Raw genomic sequence first — 24,716 nt, 5'->3', positions numbered from 1 at the left:
GGAAACCTGTCTCCCCTGCTAAGCTGTAAGAAGAGAGCTGTCCCTCCTTCTACCCAAAGCCCATCAAACGGAGAGGTCTAAAGTCCATCTGCCTTCACCTTTTCAGAAAGTGGACTTTACAAACCATCAGTTTTTCTCCTATATCTTTATCTGTGGCCCCCCCTTTTTTAAAAAAAAATTTATTTATTTATTTGACAGACAGAGATCACAAGTACGCAGAGAAACAGGCAGAGAGAGAGGAGGAAGCAGGCTCCCTGCTGAACAGAGAGCCAGATGCGGGGCTCGATCCCAGGACCCTGGGAGCATGACCTGAGCCGAAGGCAGAGGCTTTAACCCACTGAGCCACCCAGGCACCCCAGCAATTAATTCTCGATTCCTACTCAGACATTTTCTTTTGCTTGAAATGTTGTCTTTGCTGTCTGACCCACCTAGTACAGTCCAGGCTAAAAGCTAACTAGTATTGTTCTGTGGCAATTGATGTCATTTTGGAGCTCCCCTTTTCCAAATGCACTGGAAGGCAAGTTTTGTGCTCCTGTGTGTTCGTCATTAGAAAAAACTGGCAAGCCAGCTACTGACTATGGTAAACTACCCTAAGAAACAGAATCCCTTAACAGAGGGACAAACTGTGTTTTTGCAAACCGAAATAAAAGACAAAAAGTAAGATGAATGCTTTTTAATGGGTGTTTCCTTTGTGATGTCTCCCAGATATGGCTATCTGAGCCACTCTTCCAAATAGGACCATATCTGGTGCACTATTTTAATTCACAAGTTTGTCTGGCACTAATGAGCCTCCACCTCCCTGTCACCTGTCACTGAGCTTCTGAAAATATACTCCTGCCATACCCTTTGGGTGGCCTTCAATTGATACTTCACTGTGATTTAGAGATAGCACACAATTCACAGGGCTGGAGTTTATAAGCAGGTGAATGGGAACGAATGGGGGAATAAATTTGAAGACGGGACAGGTTTAGAGAACAGTAAAGGGGGAAATCTTGCAAAGAAGACAGGATGATCTATTAGGTACTCGATTATCTTTGTGTTCAGGGTGGAGCTAGTTAGCTCTGAGCTACCATGGCATCTAATTCAATGGACTGAGAGTTCACAGATGCGGTCCGTGATGCACTGAGCTGATGTTTTACTGAAACGTCAAAATCAATATTATCGAAACGCCAAGATCAATTCTTATGCCAAGCTTTTCCTGGAGAAAGAGAATTTAAGGTGGTAGCCTATACCTATATGGGCAGGTAGGCTGCTGACAGTGATAAACTATCTTAAGTGCAGACCCCTTTACACTTAACCCTGTATGTATAATTGTAATTAAAAGGCAGTCAAGGGACTGCATCTAACTTTCTGGTCATGATTGGCAGAGATACCAAATAAATGTAATGTTTATAAATGTGTTTACTCTATGTGTCAGGCGTGTGAAAGTTTCTAATCCTTGCATCATTCTGCTTATCTGTATCATGTGCCCATACATTTTTCTTCCCAAAATTCATGGATTGACCTCTCAGGCTTCATTCTCACAGAGTTGGATGTCTTATTGAGAGCTAGGTGGATTAATTCTTAGGATGTAAGACCAATAAACAGGATTCACAAGACAGGTGCCCTATTGCTGTTCCTTCCTATCCTAAAAAAGCTGGGGGTAACTTACTCCTCCAGAGAACTGTAGTCAATATCTGAAATTGTTTGAACCTGTTTAAGCACAAAATTGTTTTAAGCTTTACAGTTTGTCTTTCACCAACAATATTTCCCATAAATAACCTTTTGAAGTTATTTAGAATGTATTTTATGGGCTACAAAAGTGTTTGTACATTGACTCAGTTCCTGTTTCCCATCATGATCATTTTTATAAGGAAAAGAAAGTAAATATCAATGTATATGTATGTATATTTATGTGTGTGTGTGTATATATATATGTGTATATATTATATATGCAAGTATCTCATCATCGTGTGGTTTGCAAAAGTGAACAATTAAAAACAATCATAGCAAACAAAAGGCAAATGGTTGAATAAATTATAATACATCACTTTATCTAAAATTACAATGATAAGAACTAGGTAGCAGCCTGTTGTGATGGTGTGTAGTGAAAAGAGCAGTTTAAAATTCTCTCTCCATCATTACAGCAACTGTGTACAAATTTCATAAACAGAATCAGAGGCTGGAAAGCCATGTAAGGTTTTAGGGGATTTTCTTCCCGTTTGATTTCCATTTTGATGGGGGACAGGGATGGAAGTTGGGGTGATGGATGAGACTGCAGAGCTGGGCAGAGACCATCATTCATGAAAAGTGGGTTTTATGTTGTGCTTGAACTTCATCCAAAGAGGGACATGATCAGATTTGTGCTTTGCAAAGATTGGCTGCTGTTTGGGGAAGGAACTGGAGCGGAGCAAGAGTGACAGGAGATTGACGAGCTGCCAGGCTTGACCCAGGCAGTGCCTTTAGTCACAAGAAATATATATGGAGAGATGCATGGCCGGACGCTCACTTTGCTAGCACCTGCCCTAAAATACTACCATTACACCTTAAGATTCTCAAAATAGGTTTCACATGTAAATTTCATTCTACATTCATCTCCATCTGTATGCGGATCTTAAAAATACATGCATTTCTGAAACCCATCTGCCTCGGGAATTTTGGAAAATCCTAGCTGAAAATACAGACAAATTTCTAATGATAAAATGAATGGGGGCACCTGAGTGGCTCAGTCGGTTAAGCGTCTGCCTTGGGCTCAGGTCATGATCCCGGGGTCCTGGGATTGAGCCCCATGTTGGGCTCTCTGCTCAACAGGGAGCCTGCTTCTCCCTCTGCCTGCCACTCCCCCTGCTTGTGTCACTGTCTCTCTCTCTGTCTGTGTCGAATAAATAACTAAAATATTAACACACAGTTACCACATTTCTAAGTTTGGTCCTAAAGTTAATTTATGTCCTGCCTGGTTCGAGAAAGAATTGAATGTATCCACTCTGGGGGTGACTCATCCTGACTGTCCTGATCCTGTCTTGCATCTCCCTTAGCCAGCATGTCGCCATGCTCTATAGCCAGTCGTCCTACCTTCCAGGTCCTGCCTCGCCATCACCCTGCACTCCTACTTCAGGTCCACTGGCCACCTCCCGGTCTCCTCGCCAATGGTATCACTTTAGTTTCCTAACCGATAACATTAAAAAGTGGGTTAGAGGGGCACCTGGGTGGCTCAGTGGATTAAGCTGCTGCCTTCGGCTCAGGTCATGATCTCAGGGTCCTGGGATCGAGTCCCGCGTTGGGCTCTCTGCTCAGCAGGGAGCCTGCTTCCTCCTCTCTCTCTGCCTGCCTCTCTGCCTACTTGTGATCTCTCTCTCTGTCAAGTAAATGAATGGGATCTTTAAAAAAAAAAAAAGTGGGTTAGATATAGGCGGATTCAGTTTGTAATACATAAAGGGATATGCAAATGTTAATAGTTGCTATTCTTTCCAGCCTTAAGATTCAGTCATTCTGTAACTACTAAGACATTTCATTTGAAAAGAGAAAACTGCATGCTGTTTTTCTTCCATTTTGTTCCCCTACCAATAAATCAGTGCATCATTTTGCTTGAGCGATATAGATTATTTTAACTAGTAAGAGGTGTGCTTTTTATGATTTTTTTTTGAAGTTTTGTATATATGGTAACAAAGTCAATGGAGTGAAAATTGAATGATTTAAGAAAAGCGACATGAGGCTAAGTAAATAAAAGTGTATCTGTGGAAAATTAAACATAATTGACTACTTTATTTGCATAACCATGTCCTCTGACCACCACCTTGAAGAATAAATCCCTGTGTGCCTGAGAGATTAATTCCTTACTGAGAATGACTTTGGGACACTGCGGGGAGAAAACCAAGAGCTTCTATACCAGATATGTTGCCAGAGAGGGAAGGCTTCCCAGCCACACAAGTAGAGCAGAAACTTCGACGAGATTAAGCAGGCAGATCCTTGGCCAGATGCCCATTCTCACAGAGGCTGAGTGCCAGCTGCTGGTTTTTCAGCCTCGAAACTGATGGGTAATTTCACCCTGGCCCTAACCCTGCCTTTTCCCTTTCCCTATCACAGCCCACATCCTGTTACTGTAATGTGCAGCAGGATTTCTTCTCAGCTGGAGCTGAAATCAGTCAAACATTACTGTGCCTTGGTTTCCTGATGGCCAGGCAGACCCTGCCTGTGGAAGCAAGCCCTCACAAGCCAGGGTCCATCACCACTCTGCTCATGTCAGCAAAGAAACATATCCCCACGATGCACTCTAACTTGAAGGGTGCTCATTTTCAGTGATTTCACCTTTGGGGGGCATCATGAATCCCTTTAAGAATGTGTTGAAGACTTCGAGCTTTCTCCCCAGAGGAATAAACTTCCACGCGAGAATTTGCCAGTGAATTTAGATGGTTCAGGACCTAGCTAGTTTCCCATCTTGGAGAGTCACAGAGCCCATCTGAAGGACCCCTGATTTCTAATGTGCCTTGAACGTGTTGCCTTCAAATTCGGATGTAACTTTATTTTGCACCAAAACCCCCAGCGCTACGGTTTTTAGTTTACTACAGGTCCTTACCATGTAAATGCTACTTACCCCTGACTGTTTTTTTAAAATTCTAGCTTGAAGAACTCATTTGGATACAGAAAAATAGTGTCTAATCCTACTAATACTAAGGTTTTGTGTTTCAGGTCTGACTACAGCCACATGTCCTCCACCAGCAGTAAGTATGGTTTAAATGTGCTTCGGTACTGGCTTCTCAATCCTGTCTATCTGGGGAACCCATGCTATAACGGAGGAATCACCCAAGGGATACCTGCCAAAGTGTGTGATGCAGGATTCTCTGACTCTGAAAGCTGGGGCTCTTCCTGGAGAATTTAACTGTCCCTTGGTTTCAGAACCAGCTATGCCACTGCTTTCCCTATGGAAACTGAGCCGAGAGGAACTAGCCCAGGCTTTGTTAGGGCAGATGCTTCTAAAACAGCTTCTCCAAATAATCCCAGGTAACTCATTCAATCACCGGACGTTTATCAAGTACCCGCTGCCTGCAGGCTAAGGCTCAGAGCACATTCATTAGACCCCTGGGTGACCCAGCTCCTCTGCCGGGCCAATGTCCTCCCTTGGATTTCCGCATCTGCAGGTGGGTATCATGGGCACTTACCAATACAGTTTAAGAAAGGCGACTGGGAATGCGTTCATAAACATACTGTCAGCATAGAAAAAGATGTCTGCATTAAATACTAATTGACAGGTAAATCTAGTCATGGGAAATTAGGCTTTATATCTAGGAACAGTTCACAGTGTTTAAGATCACCGTGTAAATGACCAAAGCCATTCAGATTAATTAAACACCTATTTTAAAATAACAAAAAAATTTCTTCCAGTAAAAGCCCTTATTATTTGATTCAGTACATACTGGTGTTTTTTTTTTTTTTTTTCTATCTTCCCTGTTAAACTCTCAATTCTAAGTAGTACGCCAATGGAAAGACACTTAATCGGATTATTCTATTTATCGATGTTCTGGCTTAGTTTTCCTTCACAATAAGAGACTGTGCAGAAAGCTGTATTTCTGGAATTGTAATTTAGTGTCAAACTATATTTAGTTATTAGTATAACTGCAATGAGTAATCTCTGATCATTCTGGCCAACTGGAGACCCAACATTGCCCCTTAGTTATTAAGAACCATTAGTAATAATGAGAATAATGCTCCAGTGACTTGAATTCCCTCCCTGAAGCTTCTGCCTTCCTAAAAATCCAGGAAAGCTCTCTTGAACTCTCTCTCTGCTGCTATTTTCATTCCACTCAGTTTTGCCCAGAAGCTACATTTCTTTAAGAATGATTTTTTTGTGAAATACTTGCCCAAAGCCTTTGTTCCATTTGTAGCTCTCACATCAGTCCTCTGGGTCACAACAAAGCATCTCTCTTGTCAGCGAAACTGGTAATTTGGTTTGGGAGGCTTTCCTCTCCATTATTTTAATTGCGATCTCAGAGTTGAAATTTCTCTTGGTGCAACTGGGATCAATAGCCTTTTATTGCTCTTCCTTTTCTCTTTAAATACTTGGTGATTCCTGCATCAGTCTTCAGTGTTGGGACCTCTTGGTGAGGATGGGTATGTGTTTCATGTTCGAGTTAGGAAATGTATTTGCTATAAATAATAGAGGAAAAATAATGACTCAGGTTGGCATTTGTTTTCCTCTAACATTAAAAAAGAAGAAGAAGGCGGCCATGCAGGTCTGAAGTGGAAGCTCCTTTCATTGTTCTGCTTGGCTTTTGGCTTCTGTTCTTAGAGCTGCCTTAGAGTTACAAAATGGCTGCCTCGACTGCAGGCAGCACATCCTTGTTCTGGGCAGGAGGAAGGGGTGAGTGGGTACTGCTGGGCCCTTGGCTGTCTTTGTCTAGTGTTTGCCCATTAGTAAAGATAACAGAGTGGACCCTTTCTGAAGAAGGAAAAAAAAAGTCTGAAGTCTTCAATCTGTCCTTTAAAACAAGGTTTGACAGGCTACAATCATAAAGAGTTATTTTCCAAGTAGATTTTTAAAACCGCATTTCCCCACAAACTACACAATCACACTCAGAGGACTGAGTAGCAAGAAGGTTAAGAAGCTTACTCTCCACCCTAAATAAGGCTGTTCCAGGGTCACTCTCCTTGTCACAACCCAGCTGGGCTAGCACCCACTATGTGACCAGCAGGAACCCACAGAGCTGACTGGTCCCAATTCCCTCCTGTGGGTCCTGTGAATGGCTCCTGCCTCTCATTGTCATCCCCGCCCCTGGGCAGCCTCTCTGAATGACTTGTTTCTGAATGCTTCCTGGTTGGCATCTGAGCATTGGTCCTATCTATTCACTGTTAGGAAATGGATTTTTCTGTCTACTAGTGATTCCTGTTCAGCATTCCCATGATGCTCTTTTACCCCTTTGTGCCTGAGTTCACAGGGCCATAAGCACTTCTTTGGGTTGAGCCAGGGTTGGAATCTGTCCACAGCTGGAATTCATCACTGCTAGAGCTGACAGGAAAGCTTCCTCCTCAAACAAGAGCTGCTCTTTAGGTGTCTTTTCCCTGAGAAAGCAGGGACTGCTTCCTCATGCTGCCCACCCCTGATGGGAGAAGAAGGAAGGTCATCACCTAGAGAAAGTATAAGAGTTGCGGTGTGGGGGGCGCCTGGGTGACTCAGTGGGTTGGGCTGCTGCCTTCGGCTCAGGTCATGATCTCAGGGTTCTGGGATCGAGTCCCGTATCAGGCTTTCTGCTCAGCAGGGAGCCTGCTTCCCTCTGTCTCTCTGCCTGCCTCTCAGTCTACTTGTGATCTCTCTCTGTCAGATAAATAAATAAAATCTGTAAAAATAAAAAATAAAAAAAGAGTTGCAGTGTGGGAGTTAGGTCCCCTAGGTCCTAGTCCTGGTATGGAGTCCGGGAGGGCATGGGAGTCCTTGGGCATTCTATTTTTCCTCGACCTCCTGGGTCCCAGAATCACATTCCCATTGGTTATGTTTGATGTCACTTCCAACTCTAGGGGAAGTGGCTGAGGGGGCTTCTTTAATGGATGGTTTTGTTCCATAAACTGGGTAAACGTAAATTTGGGTAAAATTTTTTTCTACTTGCCATGGGTCCCTTTGCCTTTTTGAGACTGACAGGGCTGACAGGCTTTCGCCTTATGTTTTCTGCAAAGCTAAACACACTGTTAACACTCAAATCTCAATAAATCATAATATTTCCTAAGAAAGATGAATTTAATTTATACTCTCAGAATTTTAGGTGGTTTTCCCAGAAACCTAGGTAGAAGATCATCAAGGCACTATGTACAATTTGCATTCTTAAGTGATTTAAATAAAAAGGAGAAATTTTATAAACAGGATCAAAGTAAAGCAGTAATCATGCCAAGGGGAAGAAGATCAAGCATGCCACGTGATGATAAATTCCCCTCATGCATGATTGAATATTCTCATTCAAATAAAGATTATAATCATACCTGGAGAATTTCTCTTAGAAGATCCTGGGAGCTGAAAAATTATGTTTTTAGGACAGTGTCACATTTCTTGAGGATCTCTCCCCCCAGGATAATGCCAGTAGGAGGCAGTTCAAAGAATTAACTAGTTCTCTTTATTGGATACTGTTCCTCTGTTTGCCCTCCTAAGTTGTGCCTCAAAACTGTGCCTTCTCAAAACCCAGGTACAGTCATTAACTCTCTACCTGGCCCTTACAGATGGCCAGTGGCCGCGGGGATGCCTTGCAGTTTTGTGCCCCTTCGTACTTTTCGAAATGCAAATGATCGAAGTGAGTCACAGTGATGCAGGGGCCCTTGGCAATGCCCTGAGGAATTCCCCATATCTGAAATTATGGAGAAATGGCCATGACCAGTGTGTTCTACTGGTTCAAGCCCAGGACCACATACCAAAGTGTGCAAAATAGCGACACCTCCCGTGTGGGTGGGAGTCCTGGAATCTATTTTCCCACCCACCCAAGCCTCAGATTCCTGCCCTCCTCTTGCTTCCCTGACTTGCTTTTCCTAGCTTCCTGCTCTGTCCTTCCAGTGACTCGGGTAGCTTCCCCAAGTCCTGCCTGCATTCTCCTTGCTGCTTGGGCCAGGCTGTAGGGCTAGTGGAGGTCTGGTCCCCTCAGCTTTCTTGGGGCTGCCATGTCTGTGACCTGCCCTTGAGGGCAGCCCTGACCAGGCCCAGCTGATGCTGTGGGACCTTGGACATGCTCTCTTCTTGACAGAAAGGGGCCAAGTGGATTGCAGGTGTTTTTCAAATAGGAAAGTTAAGTGTCTTAGTTAATTGCAAGCCCTTGTGACTGGTCTCGAGCCACCTCAGGAGTTGGCGGGTCCTGCCTTACTGCTGTGTGGGACGACCTCTCATCCCTCCCCAAGGCTGCCTCGTCTCAGAGGTATATCTTTCCACATAAGTGCCATCTTCTCCCCTTCATTTCTCCACAGTCTCATTTCCTTGAAGTTTTAGGATATCAAAGCATCGTATGTTTTGAATTTTGTCTTTGGCCACATCTGTTCCTCCCCTCAGTGTGGAAGGAAAGATAAGCTCCTTGTGAGCTTATTAATTATTACCTAATTAATAAAAAAAAAAAAGGTAAGGCGCTTTGAAAGCAACCCATCAAAAAGACATGACTGCATTCCATAGAACTTGTCATTGAGGGGGAACGTTTAAATAAAAATGACCCTTGTCTGTAGATCCAAGAGCTAAATTCAGACAGGATAGTGAAATAGTCATTATTTTTTTTCTGTTTTCGGGAAAGGAGATAACTTACTGACAGATTGGCGTTTTAAGGCTGCTTGTCCAAATAAGGTCAATATCTTGGAAGAGGTGGTAGTAGCCAATTTAACTTCGATCTGTTTGTAAATTTCATAGTCTTTAATTTTTTTTTCTTCTGTGTACAATACTTTCCCCATTATGATTTTCAGAGTAAATATTCTTTTAGGGTCTTATTTCATAAGATCTAGGCAAAACCCGGATCTGTTCATTAACCCTTATGAAGAACAATTTAGCCATTGCATGTGTATAATTCTGTGACCAGTATGTAGTTGGCAACGGACGCAGGTTTGCAAAAAGACCAAAACACCCACCTATCCATCCCCAGCTTCCCACTCCTTTGCAATTAAAACTTCACAAGAAACATCACCAGTTTTCTCTAATTTAGAGTACAGCCTTTTAGGCAAAGTTAGTTGTGGATGGTAATATGGTTTGTGAGGCAGATCAGACAAATCCTAAGTAGCCCAGTTCAGGCCTGTCTCTACTGACACCCATTTCCTACTTCCTCAGTGTGCAGAGGGCTTATTAGTGATACTAAAGATGCTTGATTTACTTCCATAGACCAAACGGTTGGCATAAAACAAATCTAAGCCTAGGGAAACTCTGATTTCCAAGTGGAGGAAAATCAGGGTTTTGAATCTCTACTTGGTCATTCCATTGAGCCAGGAGCACTTAACTTTGCTGCGTCCCGCAAAGGAACCCCAGATAAGAACGATTTCCATTTTTAGTATGTTTAAGCATGTTCTGGCACAACAGTCATGTTCATGCACAGAGCTTCTCTCAAAAGAGATTCAGGGGGACCTGCTGCACAGCTGGAATGAATCTACTGCCTTAGGTAGGCTCTCTGTGAGTGGTTCTGTTGGGCCACCGTGGCCTTGATATGTGGCCATGGCTGTGGAGACCAACCAGAAATCATTAAGATGCTTTCTGGTGGAAAGATCAGTCTGACTTCCTTGTCCGTTTTGTCCTCCTCTGTGGCCCTGCCTTCCACAGTGACTATAGGATTAAAGCTTTTACTCAGAAGTCCCTATCATACTCCCTGGCAATAGGCATCTGGTATACCTACGCCTTGGTAGAGCCGCTGCTCCCATTGCCATGTGGGAAAGAACCCTCAAGGCTTCTTCTCTCCTCCTTGGAATGCACTGGCCTCACTCCTGCTTGGCCTAACTATTGGAGAGAGGGCCTTGGTGCTGGTGGCTCTTCCCATGTCCCCAACCATTGAGGCTTTCTGTGGAAAGTATGGCTTCAGGTTTGAGATGCTCATTATGCTCCTGGACTTTCCTCCTCAAGCTGGAGCTTGTAGCTTGCAGCTTGTAGGTAACTCTAATGAAAAGGCCGCAGGTGCGGGTGTGTCATTTTTTGCAAGTCTGGGTCTTGAAGCCACTCAGGTAGAGGCTTAGCCACAGCCTGAGAGCCACAGAATGTCAGCTGGCACAGTGTGGGGTCTGCTTTGCATTTTGTCAGCTGCCCGGAGAAGGTATTCTTGGCCTGGCAGAGCACATAAATCACCAAACTGGAAAACTCAGAGTATGGTCTACAGAGCACTCCATCAGCATCACCCTGGAGCTTGTTAGAAATGCAGAATTCCAGGCCCCACCCCAGACCTCCTGAGTCATGTGAGTTGTTTGTACTGAAATGTTGAGGGGCACTAATCTAGCTCCTCTCCCCAGTCAGCAGGATTGCTCTTAAATCCCTAGTAGATATGGTCTATCCACCTTTCTTTAAGATTCTAATTTTTAAGGGCATAATCTGTAGGCCCTAGGATTTGTATCACATCTAGATGAGAAAAAATTTCACTTGACAAACATTTAAATTATGGATTATTGATCATTTAAAAGAAGAAAATTGTGTTCCTCTACTGAGTGGTTTATTTGAAAACAGAATTTGTCCTTTATCAGGCAAGCTAGAGGTATGGGTTTGGAAGTGGTTTTTTGTAGACGCAGGCAGCAACCTTATCTGTAAGATCACAGAGTAGTAAATGAAGCCCAAGATGAATGAGCTGAAAGCTAGTGACCTTAGACAGTTATTTGATAGTGTGGGTTCTGTATGGCCAAAATCCTCTGCACAGGAACCTGAAAGGCTGAGCAATATTGGTATTTGGCAGTCGATAAGAAAAAAGCAATAACCAAAGATACACATCAGGAAATCAAAGGGTGAAGACAATATACCACACAGTCAACTCCTTTGATGCTGTTCCACTGGCATCCATTCCCCCCAGAATATGATATAGTCCTACTGGCTCCAAAGGTAAGTTTTAATTGTGTAATTTCAACTACATAGAGAGTGTCGATTTCTGTCCGGGATATGAAAGAAAAATGAAGGAAGACTTCTCACAACCACATTTTTCCTGAAAAGCTGATATGACACATCAGGGACAGCTGGTCTACCAGGGTCATGGGGACACTCCCTTAACACCCCCCCCCCCCAACCACCAAGGGAAGGAACACAGGCCAATAGCTTCCATCCCCCATTCCTGATGTGCTTGGTGCTTTCCCCAATTTTAAAATAATTATTATTACTCAAATAATACATAGTCACTGTCAAAAAATCGGAAATTAATGATTACTCAAAAGAAGAAAGCTCAGATTCCTGCCATCTAGAAACGACCAGTAGTCATAATTTGGTGTCTGCCTTTATCGATTTTTTTCTGAGCATCTGTATTACTATAGGTATATATTATTAGCAAAAATAATATTGTATAGTCTTACAGTCCCATTTTCTAATTAACCATATGTGAACTTTGATATCAGTAAAATATGATAGTTTGAATATACAGTATTCCATTGCATTTCTGTATATCCACTAGTGCCCTTTGTTGGTACCATAGGTTATATTCACTTTTTTACAATTATAAACAGAATTGCCAGAATTATTTTTATGCTAAGTCCTTGTGTGTGTATCCTTCATTATTTCCTTAGGGTAAATTTCTTCAAGTGGAATTTTGAGGTAAAAATTTTGAGGTGGTTTTCTTTTTAAAGTTTCTGATGCTTCTTGCCAAGTCATTCTCTAGAGGTACCATTTCATTTTCCCACTGGCATGGGTGAGAGCACCAGGGTCTCATAAAACTGGTGATTTTTGTGAGCAAAAACCAATATGGGTGGATACACACAACACACACACGCACACACACACACGCACACACGTACACACGCACAAAGTAACAGTGGGCAAAAGTTCTCCAAAGAGTAGGTGACAAACGGGAGACTCTCACGTTTTGGAAACCTACAACTCGAAACTCTGTGTTTGTTTGTCATGAAAAGTATGGTATCAGTTACACTCCAAACGTGACCTCAGGCACCAAGCGGTACCAGCCAGCAAAAGCCATCAGTACCCTGCATAGGCTTTATGGAAAGTATTTCCCATTCTGGTGGACACTCTCTATCTTTATTCAACATCAGTAGTGTTGCCACTAACTTCTGATGAGGTAACAAGTTGGAAGAATTTGGGGAATATTGTGCAAAGAGCCACTAAACCACTAAAGGTTGCAGTATTCAGAACTGAATTGTAAACCTTCTCTCCTTCCACCATGTCAATCAAACTTCTCTTTTGTGCAATATTGGTTATGGAAGGGAAGGACTATTCCATCTGCTCTATTCCCCCTTGTGTTCTTATATCACCTGGCATCTTCTGACATTATTGTCAGTATTGTTAGTGCCTCTGAGCTGTGCAGCCTGCACCCGGAAGGCTCCTCTGTCCTTTGGAAAAGAGCAGTTGTGAGAAGTCTTCCCTTTGTCCCTTACAGGGAGAGCTGGGCTTCCTCCATGATTCAGTTTTACTGTTTCACCACCTCACACTGGAGCACAGTGAGGCTACAATGTGTGTAGCCTCACAATGTAGGAGCACAGATAACCTAGACTCAGAAGCCAGACACGTCTTTCTACCAGCTGGCATGCTTATGGAGTCACATTCTAACACTTTGTGGAGAGCTCCATAATAGGTGGGAATTTTCACAGGCCCATGCTCAGGCATAACAGTAGAACTGCTGTATTTATAGTCAAGTGGAACGTCACTCCTGAGCCGACCTCGCACCTAGAAGTGAAGGCACAGGTGTGTTCTGCTCTGGGGCCTACAACCCTGCGGCGCTGAGCCCAGAAGTGTTGGCACATGACCCTTTCTTGGAAACCTTCTGGCGTTTAGACTTTGGTCAGGTCACTCCCAGTCTTATTCCTTCCACCAGAAGCCGAAACGTGGCATCTCCTGAGCAGGAAAGACCATTCTGCAGCATCACACATTCTTCTGTGCTGTGATTCGTGGGGCAAGTCCTCTGCTTTAAGGTTTTAGCTTTCCTTAGCTCAGAAAGCCTTTTCTGTCTCCGGAACCCCAGCCCTTGCAATAGAGAGCCTTGCCCTTCAAGACTCTTCTCTCTGCCGCGATCTGAAAAATAGACATGAATTTAGAAACTTGATTAATGGATCTATCTGCCTCCACCCTCCCTGAAGCAATGAATAGCCCAGACTCTACTGGCAAAGGAAAACAGAAAATTTGTGGGAAAGGGGAACTTTGGCTATCGTCTCTGAAATTCATCTGCTATGTCATTTAGAACATGTCTCCCACTTTAGGTTTTTCTTACATTTCTCCTGTGTGAACACCTTGCTCCCTCAGGTTCTGAGCTCTGGGAGGGACCATGTCTCCTGCTTTGCAGTCCTTGGGGCTGTTAGCAAGAGGCGCTTGAGAGGTAAGGGAGAGCCCCAAATGGGTGAATTTGGGAGATGTTTGTTTTCTTTCTAGATCTGCCGTTGAGTCGCGGTCGATGACCTCATCTGTGACATGAGGAGGCTGGACTAAATCTGCCACCTCTAATTTTCTAGCCCTGTGCAATTAGCTTGTTCTTCCAAGGGCTGTAAGGTACATCATTTCGAAGGAAAAGAAACAAGGGACTAGGAACGTGTCAGTGTCCTATTCAGACTGGTCAACAATTTGAATATTTTATCAAATTTTCAGCCACACACAGAGTCCCTACGCTTCTTTTCCTACATTGCTAGTTTGATCCTGAGCAAAGCCAGCACCAGACCTCAGCACTGGTTTTTCTACTGTGGCATTCAGAATGTATTTTATAATGACGTATGGAGCTCTTTTTCCCAGAACAGTTGTAATAGCTAATTGTTGTTCGATTTCTCAGCATCCTGCCAGAATAAATCTCTTTGTAAAACGAAACTTAATTACTGTAATTGGGAGGATTCCTGCACCCAGCTCTAGTAGTACTAGAGGTCTAGGGTTCACTGACGAACAAATTCTTGGGATAGATTTTGGTTACCAACCTCCTCTTTTGTCTGTTTTGTTTTGAATAATATATTTTACATCTCAAAACACGAGGAATATACTAATCTTGTTGTTTGCATGCCCTGCTGCCTCATCTCCAAATCTGTAGAATTTTATTGAAGTCCTGACGTGGCTTTGCTACTGATGAAAATGACAAGATATATATGAAGTGGTAGAGAATGCATGGAAATTACTTGGCGGAAGAAAGGATGCTGGGTGAAATGCTAGCATCTCTTCTGTCACTTTGAGTCCTTCAACGTTCTAAAAGTTATTGTTCTTACACTATTAAGCACCGGACTTTGGCGTTCATCAGACCTTAGTTACCTTCTCACAAACTTTCAAAATCATTATGGTCCTGAGGGCTTTGATAACTATGCTAGATATTTTAAGTGTTTCTAGCTGCTTTGTACCTTCTACTTACATATCAACCTTCTGGCCCCCTTCCAGAATTTATGTCAAGCTGTGTCGGAATTCATAATGTCTTTGTCATTACTCTCCGGCTAGTGGCTCGTCTTGGCTTCCTCCTCCTCTTCCCACCTACAGGTTTGTTTCAGAATGAAACTTAGGAAGACATACAAAATAAAATGAATGTCCCATTTTCAAGTGGGGGGGGGAAATGCAGGGTATCTCAAGAATCTACCTTCCTTTCTCTATGATTTCTTTCTCAATAGTGTCCTGGTTTCAGATGAGCTCAAGAGCATGTAGGTATCACACATCCAGATCCCTGACATTGTTTCTGCAACAGAAGGTGAGAACAGGGTGAACAGTTAAAATACTATAGTTAGAGCTGGAAGAGGCCTCAGGATCAGAAAGATCCCACACTGTCTTCCTCTGCCAAATGAAAACAGAGGTTTTGGCTAAACCACATCAGCCCGTATTCCATTCTTCCATGACAAGAAAGTGCTGTGGACTCAGGCTGAGAGAGGAGAAGCGTTTTATCTATATTATGAGCGCCGTCTGGATCCCCTGCGTTTAAAACTCTGCCTGTCACCTTGCTGCCGTCAGAGTCTCACCAGGCCCACCCTGCATCTACTTGTGACTTGCGCCAGGGCTGGTACAGGGACCAGCCTTGCCACTTTCACAGCCCAGACTTGCAGCTCGACCGAAAGCCTTGTCAAAATCATAAAGTTACTAGGAATTGAGAAAGTCTGAAATCTTATCTTAGGGGTGCGCAGGGGAACAGGGGATCGCTTCAATTTTTTCATCAGTTCAGAGGTTCAAGAAACTAGGTTTTTTTAAAAGCTGCTTTAAAAAGGGGATAAAGGCAGGTTATTCATTAATTCTGGATGAATAGAGTCTCTGGGGAAGGAATTTGGAAGCCCGTCTCTGAAAGCATTTACTTCAGGCGTTCCCGGAAGACCTGGCAGCTTAATGGGGGGAGGCTGGCCCTTTTGTGGCACTTCACAATGCAGTGGGGCTTGTGTTTGCCACTCTGGAGCCTCTTTGCCTCCTGCCCGCTGACCTAATTTTTCTTCACAGCGGCAGCCCGGGCCTGGCACGTCTTTGCGGCATACCCGAGTCACACTTCACCTGGGTGTTCTGCTGCTTGGTCAGGAGGGTCTACTTGACCAGACCAAGGAGCCAAGCCCCTGAATTGTTCAGTGCCCTAGAGTGGGGCTTTAGAAATGCAAATAAGGAGTTTATTCAGCCTCATGCCTGTGGTTGGAGAATCTCAAGCCAAGATCTGGGGCCAGATTCCCTAAGCCAAGCACTTAATGGCAGCTGGAGGTACCCTTCGTCTGACTCTCTTAGCCTCCTGGGGGCTTCTGGGGGCACTGGTACATAGCAACTTATTCAGCTGTTGGTTAATGGTTGTGGCTGCTGCCTTGAAAATCTCTTATGATTCACCACATTCAGTCGGCTTTATTCAATGAAGTGTCTTGCCTGAGTTACCTGACATCATTTAACATATTTTCTCATGCTCTCACTCCCCCTACTAGATTCTAAGTTCTAATAAGGCAGCGATTCTCTTATTTCCCACTGTATCCTACAGTGCCTAGCACATAGCAGGTGTTCAATAAACACTGCTTGATCAAATAAATGATTGCGGTTGAATTGCAAATTGTCTCTGATACGTTGGGGATAAAATGACAGAGACATCAACCATTGCCGAGAACTTCCGGAAAGAGGTCTCTGAACTTGTTGTATCTGAAGAGTTGGCCAGGCACTCCGTTTGGAATGAGAGATCTGGACCTTCAAGTAGACATACCTGCTGCTGGGAAGCAAGTGCTTTGGGGACACGCACTAGTTTGCCAGTTCCGGGAGGAGGTCCAGCCTGGCAGGCACCAGGCAGTGGGAGACTGCACAGGAGGGCTGGTGTGAGGCCCTGGGGTGTGGAGAACGGCAGTGAGGAGTCCCGGCTCAGGCAGCTTTGAGACAGCCGAGTGGGAGGTCTGATACTGGGACATCTGTCCACAGGCAGAAACACCTCAGTCTCCACCCACACCTTTACCAGACAGAAGCTTAGGGTGTCCCTGCTGCTCAGCGGTTGCCAGAAACAGCCCCAACTGTGAGTGGAGTCCTCCACTCACAGCAGAGTCTCCTGCCCACGTGGCCTGAAGGAGCTAAGCCACAGTGTCAAAGCCCAGCCACACAAACCGAAGATAATAGGCTAGAGGGCAGAGAAGGCTCAATGGTGCGCGCAGCGGAGACCCTACTGTCTTCTAGCTGCATGGCCCTTATCAGATCCGGTAACGTTTCCCCTGCAACAGGGGGCAGATACACCTCTATCCCAGTGTTGTTTTAAATAAAATGAGGTTATATCTGCCAAGCTCTTAGGACAGTCCTCTGGCAAATAATAGAGCTTAACATGTGATTATTCGTGTCTAAATCGTCTTCTTTTAAACTTAAAAGACCACAAAAGGGATATACGGGAGAGGTGACACGTTGGAGAGAAATGTAACCAATATCCAGGTTCCCAGTACACCTGTCTCACGAAAGGCCTGACTCGTGCAGTGCTTTCCTTGAAGCTGGTTTTTGTTTCATACTATCAAAGGAAAAATCTAATTGTCTCTAATCCCCTGGGAAAGAATCTTCCTTCTCTTCTCAGGCAGCACAAAGTAGTCTTGAGAGCTTTGTTACTACCCGTGAATTTGTGATCAGCTCCCCTCTCCGAACCAGCCCTGGGGAAGTCTGACTGCTGCCCAGTTGGTTTTTGGTCTGTGTCTTGCCCCAAGCGAACAGGTGCTCTCTGAGGTCCTTCGAGAAGACGTGTAATGGATATGATAAAGGCAGCACATATCCCACAGTCACGGCGTCTCTGCTTCTCCAGGGAGGCGGAGAGGCTTTCCATGACAATGAATTATTCACATTTTCTCTCCTTCCCCTCAAATACTTGGTTTCCTGTCTAGCTCCAGGAGGCCCATTTTCTTTGGGGCGTGTATAACCCCAGCATCCAGTGCCGGTTGGGAGCTGCATGCTGTGGTTCTTTGGGCCTGGTTATGTCAGGGCCGTGTGCGGTGGGCGCATGTTGGCAATGGCCGAAGGGTATTAACGCCACCACCCATTCTCCTCCTCCTTCTCAGGGTCGGACTCTAGCCACTTTGATCGCCCCAGTTCACACATGCAAACAGAGCTCGGGGGTCAGGTCTTCATCTCCCTTCCTTGCTTTCTCTTGGCTCCATCCCAAGCTGCCCAGGCAAGCCGGCACTTGGTCAGAGGCCTTTCTCTGTGTCCCTGCCCTGCCCCGAGCCTGGGCATCCTGCCTTTCTGCAAAGCAGTGACATTCACTCACCCGCATAGGCTTCTGCATAGCCTCTGTTACTGCTCTCTGGGAAACCTTTGTATGGTTGATAGAGGGGTCTTGGCACGGAGCACCCTGACAACTCCGTCTTGGAGACACAGAAGCTACCTCCACAGGGGCCTCTCCCCACCCAGGCTTCTCACGCTTGTCTGCAAGCACGAGCACCAGCGGGCAGTGCTCAGATAGACGGAGCTGGGCGTGTGCCGTGGGGAGGCGGTTTCTGGGTTATTCTTCCTCAGACACCCAGAGCCAGACGAAAGAGCTGTAAATGGGTGTCCGAGACAGGGAGCTATTGGCCAGTGGCGGAGAAGCAGTAGAGCAGGGTGAGGGAGTAGCAGCATGGCCAGAAACGATGGGGCGGGGCGGCCGCTCATTCCGCTGGGAAATGAATACAGCGGAGAGGGTAAGCACACGTCTCTGCAGAGCCATCGTGATGGTGCACACAGACCTCAGATGCTGTGTGACCACAGCAGATTGCTTTGCCTCTCTGTGCCTCAATTTTCTGCTCTCTAAAATCGGAACAAAAAAGCACCTCGTCCCCTTTCTAGGATTGTTCAAAGGATTCAGTGAGTTCATATACATAGATCATGGAGTAAGTGCCGGGCCACAGCAAACACTGTGCACAGATCAGCTAACATATCTCTGTGTTTGTGGCCACACGGACCCCCTGAAGAGCAGGTGCAGGGTCTTATCAGGACTGCCTCGCTGCTCTGACAATGTCTTTTCCTAAACATTCTTTCAACTCCATATGTCCTTTCTTTCTCTCACAGAAATCACCCATAACTTTCTCAAGGAAATTTCTTCATCCTCCAAATCCTTCAAGGCCATTTTATCTCTTTCCATTTGTACTGAGCTTTCAATAATGTTCAGCAATATCACCTGTCCCCACTGTTGGGAGATCAGGCCACCGTGAAAAAGTGAAATATGCATTTTATTTGATTGTGGTACTTTCTCCTACCTTTCCTGGAGTTACTGACTGGTGGAAAATTGCACTGGTTTGCCTTGTCACTGTTTTTCTTTCAAAGGCACTTCTGCTGATAATGGCGCTAATGTTCAATGAAACAATGTAGTCAGGTGAGCAGAAGAGCAAAACAAAGAGAAGTACCACAAGAGTCTGTGAATTCTGGTTGTTTTTTAAGCCATCATGATGAATTTCCACTGATTCAAATTTATATTGGATATAAGTATACATTGGGGGCACACATGTATTAGAGAACCACATAAAAGCAAGAATACAATCTGAAGTTAACTGATCCATCCTTAAAATTCAGCCCATGAGCTCAACAGTGCACAGGTCCCATTGCTAACAGGCATCCCTCCTGGAAGTCAATCCGCCATCTCATGCCAACATGGCAAGGCCAAAGTGGAACCCCTTATCTTTGCCCACAAATCTGTTCTTACTCTATTTTGTATCTCTTCCTTAAGCATCAGGATCCAACCAGAAACATCACTCCTCTCCTTTTCCTGCTCCCCACCCCAGCCTGTGGGCTCCAAGGCCAGTGGCCTGTGCCTCCGAATCTGTGCCCCTTCTGTATATCCACTGACTCCTCCTGCACCTGTAAGTATGACTGTATAACAACCACCCCCAAACAGTGGCTTAGAACAACAGTCATTCCTTACTTCTAGACCAGGCACAGCTAGGTAGCCCTTATGATGTCTTTGTGGGTGTCTGAGATTGGCCGATACAGGCTGGGCTTACCTCGGGTGGCTGGGATCCATGTAGATCTCCTGCCTTCTGGCACCTCTTGCTTTCTGGCTAGCTTCTCATGGCCACATCAGAAGCACAAGAAGGCAGGCCCAAACACACGTCACCACTGTGTCTTTCTCTTGGCCACAGTTAGGCATATGATCAAGGGTGTCCGAAGTCCAAGAGTGGGGAAATGCACTTCATCCATTAATGGGAGGAACTATAAATATGGCAAAGAGCAAGGACACAGGGCAAGATAAAGAACGAGGGCCCATAATGCAGTTTCCTCTAGGGCCAAGTCCTTATGATCTGTCTAGATTGTTCACTCATCTTCTGACTTCTTACTTTGCCTCCCCCTGACTAGCTCCCCACATCCCTTTATTAAAACTTTCCACTGCCCCTTATCACTACCAAATTGAGCTGAAGCCCTGTATAATTTGGCGCTAGTCCATTTTTCCCACTGCATCTGTTGCAATGTTTCAGAATTACTCACCACCCCCTTCCAAATGTGCTTGTTTTTTTTGCACAGTTCTGTGCCTTCATTAACCATCTTCCCTCTTCCTGCAGTGATCTCCCCCACATTTGAGGTTATTATGAGCGAGATTGTTTACCCTTCAAGTCCCAGTTCACATGGTGCCTCCTCCAGGAAACCTCCCCAGAAGCACTCTGGAGGAAACGTTGCTCCTTCCTTTGCCCTGCAGTGGTAAATTGGAATTACATCATGCTCACATGTAACTCGTACAAATTCAAGACTACGTGCTCAGCCAGAGGGGATGGGGCTTGAACAATGCCACCCACCATTCTAGTCCATGATCATGGAAATACTGGGACTTGACTTCGTTGTTACCTTGGTCATCCTTATGTTTCGGAAGTTTCTTGCAGGGTGAAAGGCACAGCCTGCTGAGTGGTGGTCTGGGCCTTTCTGGCACAAGACTATTCTTCTGTAACACAAGCCAATCAGCAAGCCTGCAGTTTCATCTGGTGTTCAGCCAGAGGAACACCTGTCTGGCTGTGTTGTCTCGCTGCAAGTAGGCCCTTCAGTACTATATTGGAAATTCAAGGGACTTTAAGTGGTGATATTGTCTCTAGGTAATTTTTCCCTTAGGGTGATTTTAGAATCTAACCCCTGCCTAAAATGCTACTCTACTGTATTTCCTGTAGGCACATATCAGATTGAATGTTAATTTTTTATGACTGTTTATAGAGTTATTTGTGGCTTATGGTTCTTCACAGGGCTACTGCTGTGGGTGTGCAGGTTATACATTGCACAGTTCTAAGGGAGCAGCACTATTCACACCAGAGTCTATGTAAACAGATTGCCATAATACTCAATGATACCAGCTTCCTTGTTTTTCCAGTGCCTGATACATATTGATTGCTCAACAAATCTATAAATAAATGAATAAATAAGAAAGGCTACAACAAACTGAATTAACTATTCCCAAGTGAAATAAGTTAACGGAGTTGGGTTAAAAATTCAGATAGGTTTTGAGCCAACAAAATAGAAACTATGTTATCACAGATGCATGTGATGAACTATACCTTCAAGCCTATTTGGCATGTCTTGCAAAGCTAGAGGAAAATTGCTTCTCATCTTGTAAATTGATGTATGTTATTGTTCCTAAGAGCACATCACACTTCTCAAACGCTATTGACTGCATGATGGGCTTCTACCTGATACCCTAGTGGACATTGTGAGGCATGTGCTTAATGACAGATCTACATTCTAGATGAATCTAACCCCCCAAGTCACAATAGACTTAAAGATTTCTTCATTTCCCTTGGATGAGTCATAAAGCCTGTAAAGATGCAAACAGAGCCATCTTTTAAAAGAAAACCCTATCAGGTTATCTGAGATACTATGCTGAGTATTTCTGAATTAGAAATACGCCAGTGTGACCAGCAAACCGTTCACCCTGTGAGATAGTGTAGCCAAGTCGTGCCTGGACAGCCCCTAGCGTGAGGCGTGAAGAAAGGATTCCATAAATGTTTGTGGGGGTGAATGAACAAGAAGCCAGTTGAAATAAGCAAATCCGATGAGTGCAGTGGAAGAGGGATCATTTATGGGGTAAGGCGCTGAAGGTGCTTCGGGAAGTATTAAATAAATAGTCTACCCTAAAGGCGACAGCATCTTTTCTAATGGCCGTGTTATAGGTTCCAGATCAGTGGAGATTGGACTTTCTGCTGCGTAACAGGAGGTACACTCAAACTGATGCCATTGGGGGTTTTCCTAGCCCTGCCCAGTTTGGGGCCTATCTCTAGCAATACTTCTCTAGTGTTTGGGCGGCCAGGGTTTTGGGGGGGCGAACTTGGGATCCGAAAATCCTAATGATCACAGACTCCATTCAGTTAGCCCTTAGCTTCTCTTCCTGTCGCCGCGGTGCGTGTCATCACAGGGCCCTTTTAATGACAGGGTCTCCGTTTGCTTGTGTTTCTTGTGGTGCCCCCAGGTGAGCTGTCCGTGGAGGAGGCGCAGGACCCTTTCCTGGTTAGCATCCACATCATCGCAGACCCGGGGGAATCGCAGCCCCTGCAGGAGGCCATCGACAAGGTCCTGGCCTGGATCCACCCGGACCTGCAGCTGTTTCGGGTGTCGGAAAGGAGGGCGTCGCGGCGGCGGCGGAAGCCCTGGAAGGTGGCGCAGCCGGCGCTGGCGGTGGTTCTCTTCCTCCAGGAGGAGTACGGCGAGGAGCAGATCCTGCAGCTGCACCGCGCGCTGCAGCGGCCGCCCTGGCGCCACCACCACACGGAGCGCGTGCCCGGCCGGTTCCTGCCGTACCTGCCCTGCAGCCAGGACTTCTTCACGCTGGCGCCCGGGACCCCGCTGTGGGCCATCCGGCCGGTGCACTACGGGAAGGAAATCGTGCGCTTCACCATCTACTGTCGCCATGACAACTACGCCGACATCCTCAAGTTCTACGAGCTGATCCTCCGGCGCAGCCCCAGCCAGAGGAAGACGGACTTCTGCATCTTCCCCATCTTTTCCAATCTGGATGTGGACATCCAGTTCTCCCTGAAAAGACTGCCCTGTGACCAGACCCCCATCCCCACCGACTCCTCGGTGCTGGAGTTCCGGGTCAAGGACATCGGCGAGCTCGTGCCTCTCTTGCCCAACCCCTGCAGCCCCATCAGTGAGGGGCGCTGGCAGACAGAGGACCTCGACGGGAACAAGATCCTTCTGCAGGTACCTGGCTGGGGGGGTGGGGGGGGAACGGTCTTTGTTTCTGCGCCTGTTGGCTGGTGGGGAGAGGACAGAGAAATAAGTGGGTTGGCTCTGCCAGAAACCCCCGTTACCCCAGTACCTAGTAAAGAGCAATGAGTTAGGAGAAAGGAGGGAACAGTGGCCCCCTGAGTGGCTCTTAGACAAAGGCTAGGTGTCCCTACACTGCTGAAACAGAAGAGGAGGCTCTCGGTTGTTTTCACTTGGCTGCCTTGGCTGTGAGCCTCAGCCAGCAACTGCCAGTGCCTCTGCTTGCCTCTTCACCTGCTGTTTGAGCCGCCACTAAACGCTCGTGTGGCCCCTGGGGAATTCAGATCCGCTTACATCCCCAGGACCTTGTTATTTCAGATTCCTGGATCGACTCCCTCACACTTAGGGAGTTTTTTCCAGTGTATCCTTCACTTCCCCAAAGGACCCTCAGGAAAACCCAGCTCTTTGAAAACTGTAAACTATATTGAGAGAAGATAGATGTCTCCTCTCGTGCCTCCCCACCACCTTCCCATCCACTCTTCTACTGCAAGGCAGTAAATAGGTTGTCAAAATCCAGTGATCACTTAAAAAATTACTTTCTCATAAATATTTGAAGAAGTAACCGATGCCTTCGGAGGAGCTCTTGATTTCAGTAATCTTGGGAGGAGGTGATTGAATGTACCTTAAGGGAAAGGATGCAGTAGACTGTCCTGTTCCTCTGTGGTTGTACCCCTTTTCCTCCTGTCCTCCCACTGGTTCCTTGACCCTCATTTAGGATCATTGGTTACTATACTCGAGAATTCAAAATGTAGCAGGTAGGCTTAAGAATGCCCTACGCCAAGCCTGGCCTGATAAATGCTTTCTACACCCAGGCTTTCTGGAATTGACATGTAAATCAGCTCCGAGCATATAGGACTTTGTTTTTCTGAAAAACCTCTGGCTTAGGCATCTCTGTTTTCCCATTTGGCTACCTGGAAGGAGAAGTTGATAATGCATCAGGGGCCCTTATCTTGAAAGGTGCTGATCGCAGTTACTCAAGTCACGGGTAAAGCTTCCTAGTTTTTCTTGACTTTGACATCAAACATCAGAACTGTAATCCACACGTCACAAAATGAAGTGAGAATTTGGCACATATCAGAAACCTGGTTAAAACTACAGCCAGGCCACTTGCTCAAGTCAGAAAGGTCACCTCTGAGACGTTTACTGTTTATAGGACTCAAGTTATTTTCTGATTTTCCTTTGAACTATACAGATAAGAAACTAAGTATCGCTTTATTATTCAGTGAACTGATTGCTAGCTCGCATCTGCTCTGTAATCTCTTTTGAAATGTGAGAACAAAATTCTTCAGTGTTTGAAGGCGGCCAATTCTGTATGCAAAATATAGCGCGGTTGATAAAGTAAAAGTAAACGGAAGGGTTTTGTTTATATGCAAAGACCAAAATGAATGTGATTGTTTTGAAGGACTTCTTCCTTTTTTGCAGTAATTAGAACACTTTTTTGCTTGATGCCTGTAGTCACGTAAGTGAAAGAACAAAGTATAAAAGCTTGGCCTGGACTGTGCTCAAAGGGAACCACTGAAAGGATATTTCAAAGAAGATTCAC

General features: G+C 45.3%; 1 protein-coding gene across 1 annotated transcript in view; it reads left to right on the top strand.

Moving 5' to 3' along the window:
• The window catches only part of FAM124A (family with sequence similarity 124 member A), a 108,063-nt gene that overhangs the window by 4,379 nt on the left and 78,968 nt on the right, over nucleotides 1–24,716 (top strand). The window contains exons 2-3 of the mRNA XM_046028167.1: nucleotides 4,666–4,697; nucleotides 22,374–23,107. Of these exons, the coding sequence (XP_045884123.1) occupies nucleotides 4,666–4,697; nucleotides 22,374–23,107 (766 nt within the window). The remainder of the gene's footprint in view (nucleotides 1–4,665; nucleotides 4,698–22,373; nucleotides 23,108–24,716) is intronic.

This window comes from Meles meles, chromosome 14, assembly GCF_922984935.1.
Source record: "Meles meles chromosome 14, mMelMel3.1 paternal haplotype, whole genome shotgun sequence".
Taxonomy (NCBI): Eukaryota; Metazoa; Chordata; class Mammalia; order Carnivora; family Mustelidae; genus Meles; species Meles meles.
The sequence above is the reverse complement of the archived record's forward strand: the minus strand, read 5'-3'. Positions and strand labels throughout refer to the sequence as shown.